This window comes from Alligator sinensis, unplaced genomic scaffold (assembly GCF_000455745.1).
Source record: "Alligator sinensis unplaced genomic scaffold, ASM45574v1 scaffold1112_1, whole genome shotgun sequence".
NCBI classification, from domain to species: domain Eukaryota; kingdom Metazoa; phylum Chordata; order Crocodylia; family Alligatoridae; genus Alligator; species Alligator sinensis.
In genome coordinates, this window is record NW_005842327.1 from 749,511 (window position 1) to 752,827 (window position 3,317).

The 3,317-nt window shown below is 40.7% G+C and overlaps 1 protein-coding gene across 1 annotated transcript in view; it reads left to right on the plus strand.

Annotated features, from left to right (window-relative positions):
• The first annotated feature begins 1,599 nt into the window (after positions 1 to 1,599).
• The window catches only part of CDCA7L (cell division cycle associated 7 like), a 19,548-nt gene continuing 17,830 nt past the window's right edge, over positions 1,600 to 3,317 (plus strand). The window contains exon 1 of the mRNA XM_025210013.1: positions 1,600 to 1,737. Within this exon, the coding sequence (XP_025065798.1) occupies positions 1,684 to 1,737 (54 nt within the window). The 5' untranslated portion in view covers positions 1,600 to 1,683. The remainder of the gene's footprint in view (positions 1,738 to 3,317) is intronic.

The following is a 3,317-nucleotide window of genomic DNA, read 5'->3' on the forward strand; positions in this document are numbered from 1 at the left end:
TAACCATGTATATGGCATTTTTGGCACTTGTACACTGTTTACAATTCTGTTTCTAGTGTAGTGTGGATATATAAGTTTCCACACAGCTACTTCTCAGTAGGCTAAGCATCGGCTGGGCCGGTACTCGGGTACAGGGATAAACACATATATCAAGTGTGCATGCTTCTCAGTCTGTGTGGCAAACCCTGTGACTAGCAGATGTTAGATAGAGGAGCAAGAGGACTCTTCTGGGTCAACACTCCAGTAGCTGAGTGGTTAGGACACTTGCCCAGAAAGTAGGAAAATTAGGTTCTAGGCCCCCCTTCACCTAGAAGGGGTTTGAACATGTCCCTCTGACTTCTTGCACAGTGCTCTAACCTTTTGTGCCACAGGTTAGGTATTATTCAGTCCCTTTTTTGTTTTTTTTTCTGGGACTTACAATCAGGTATGTGGCTAGTGTGCAGGCTACTGAGCATGTACAGTAGCCTTGTATAAGCTTGTGTGTCCACATAAGAATTGCAAATTGTATGTAAGTGTCAAAAATGCCTCTTACACAGCTGGAAAAGTGCCGTTGAGGTTCATAAAGGGAAATAGAATTCTGACCCTGGTCATTGGTGAGCCATTTAGGCACTGGAGTGAATACACTCCAGCTGAGCAATTATTTCCAAAAATATTCTCCCCTTTAAATGCTTCTAATCTGAGATCTTTGTAGAAGCACATATTCTGAAGCACCAGGGTAGGAAAATAGTGTCAAATAGACTGATCTGAGTAACACAAGACACCCTCTACCCCAGGGCTAGTGCAGTGCAGGTTTATTTGGAATGTTTGATATAACATCACAAAGATGCAGCTGTTGGTGTTGGTGGCCAAGGCTTCCTTAGCATTAGGGTTTTGACTTTGAAGTCTGCTCCTTGCAGAAGTGTTATTAAGTGCAATCTTGATTACTTTTAGAGAGATCTGCAAGATATCTCTTCCCATGTTTTCTCAGCTGATTGAATCTTGGTTTCTATTAGATGGTTTTTCTTTGCAAGACGTTTATAGTGAGGGACATCCAGTAAATGAGTCTTATTAATTACATTTTTAAAATAGCAAAGTAATGTAGTTGCTATAAAATATAAGCGCACACAATATAGTTTCTTTACACAGATAGACCTTTTTGAAATTAATGAAATCTTTATGAATCTTCATTTCTGAACCACTGGTGTTTAATTGAATTGCACGTGGTAGTGATTTTGATATATGTATGATATATGTATTTTGATATATATTTCTCGTAGTGTGCTCCTATGAGAAAATCCTTGTTCCCAGTCCTGCAGGCACTTGTGTTTATGCTTAATCTTTGCTTCCATGAGCTGCTTTATTGAATGAGGTTAAATACTTGCATAAACCTTCATAGGATTGGGGCTTATGTATATATATGAAAATAACAAACACTGCATTTTTTGGAGTTGGCTTACTGAGAGACAATTTTTGCTGCACATGCGCTGTATAATGTATACTAGTAACTGAATAAGTGTGTGGCAAATTAACAAGGGGGTGTTATTCCCATGAAAGTATTTACTGAATGATTATTGCAGTGACTGACCTTATATTTATCTTATTTTGAATTGAAAACAGATACCCAAGGAAGTGGCTGACATTTTTAATGCCCCCAGTGATGATGAAGATTTTCTTGGGTTTGGACATGATGATCCTAGGCAAATTATGTCATCGGAGGACGGCTGTAATAGTTTTGATTCATTGGGGTCTGGAAAAAAGGTAGGAACATTTTATTGTGATCCTAGGGTATTGGTTTGGAACAGTATAGTTTCTTAGAATCTGTTTTGGCACAAAATTGATCTTAACTCCTGGCAGAAACCAAAATCTATAATCCTGGGAACAAACAAACTTAAACCGATTTTCACCCCTAGTCACTTTTAATGAACTTTGAAAAAATGTCTTGCATAATGAAATCCATTTTTCTTTTTGCGTCAGGGAAGAACCTAAAGTGAGTTTAGAACTTACTCTGTTTAACTCTCTCACATGGCCACGTATCTTATAAGCATAAGCTATCACTGAGTGGCTATTTCCACTCGTACATGCTAACAGGAGTCAGTTGGATCTCTGCAGTATTGAAGTGCGATTCTGTTGGAGCTTTGCACCTTCCGCTGCTATTTCAGTACCACAGTCCTAACTGTTATTTTAGTTACTTTGCTCTGTAAAAACTACCAGGTCTAACAGCAAGAACCATTCAGAGACCATCATGAAAATGATTCAGCAGCCAAATAGTCAGTCAACACAGTGGATTGATTTATAATTGATATTGTTAATTCTTTGAATTGGCAGTTTAGTAGTGCCCAGAAGTGTGGGATACCAGGAGAGGAAGGGAATAGGACAGGGTGCTGAAAGGAGAGTTCAGAACAAGTATAAACAACTGGGTTATATGAGAGTGAGGCTTACAGGGCTGAGAGGCAATTAGTTTAAATGTAATTTTGTAAGGATCATCAGTTTAATAGAGGAATTCAAGACTGGGCTAGCACAGTGAAAGAGGAAAATGACTTTTGTGCCAATGGTTTTAAGACTATATTTGGGAGGTTGGAGGAGGAGAGCTGGTTATAGAAAACATAAAGAAATGACTAATTCTTGGACAAGAGGCCTTAATAGCAAGCCTGGCTAAAAAGGAGTAGATATTATTTTTTGTTTCTAAGCACAGAACTTAGAAACCAGATGCTGAGGACAAAGAGAGAGTAAGTAGTATCAAATACAAGGGTAGAGATACTGGAGTTTTCAGTGATGATGGGAAAAAGGACCGTAGACCAGTATGTGGAAGAAAAGATGTCTGTTGGGTTTTTTTTGTTTGGTTTTTATTTTTTTTGGGAGGCTGATCTGGAGACAGCTGATGTGAGACATTTCTAGAGGGCGGGGAGGAAATGAGAAGGTAGTTTTGTGGGAATTAACTTAATGATGTCGATGAAACTTGGTAAGTAAATGAATTCATGTAGAGAGAGAGAGAGAGAGTGTGTGTGTATATGAGAGAAGGGGGGGAGCAGGTGTAGGATATGGTCCTGAGTTGCTAGCAGAGCTCCAAGGGAAGAATATGAAATGAATGAACATCAGGGATGTGGCAACATGTAGGGGGATACACAGGGGTGCACGTGCACCCCCTGACAGCTAGCATTCCCTGTTTGGGGGGAGGGGAGCACTGATGTCTCCCCTGAGAGCACTGGCCAGGGAGTGGAGGTTCCAGGAGAAGTGATTCCTCACGTTCCCCCCACAGCTGATCATGCCAACCTGTGAGTGCCAGCAAGTCAGTGCGATCAGCTGTGGGGCTGCCGCCGCGCCCCGCCACCCCGCACCGC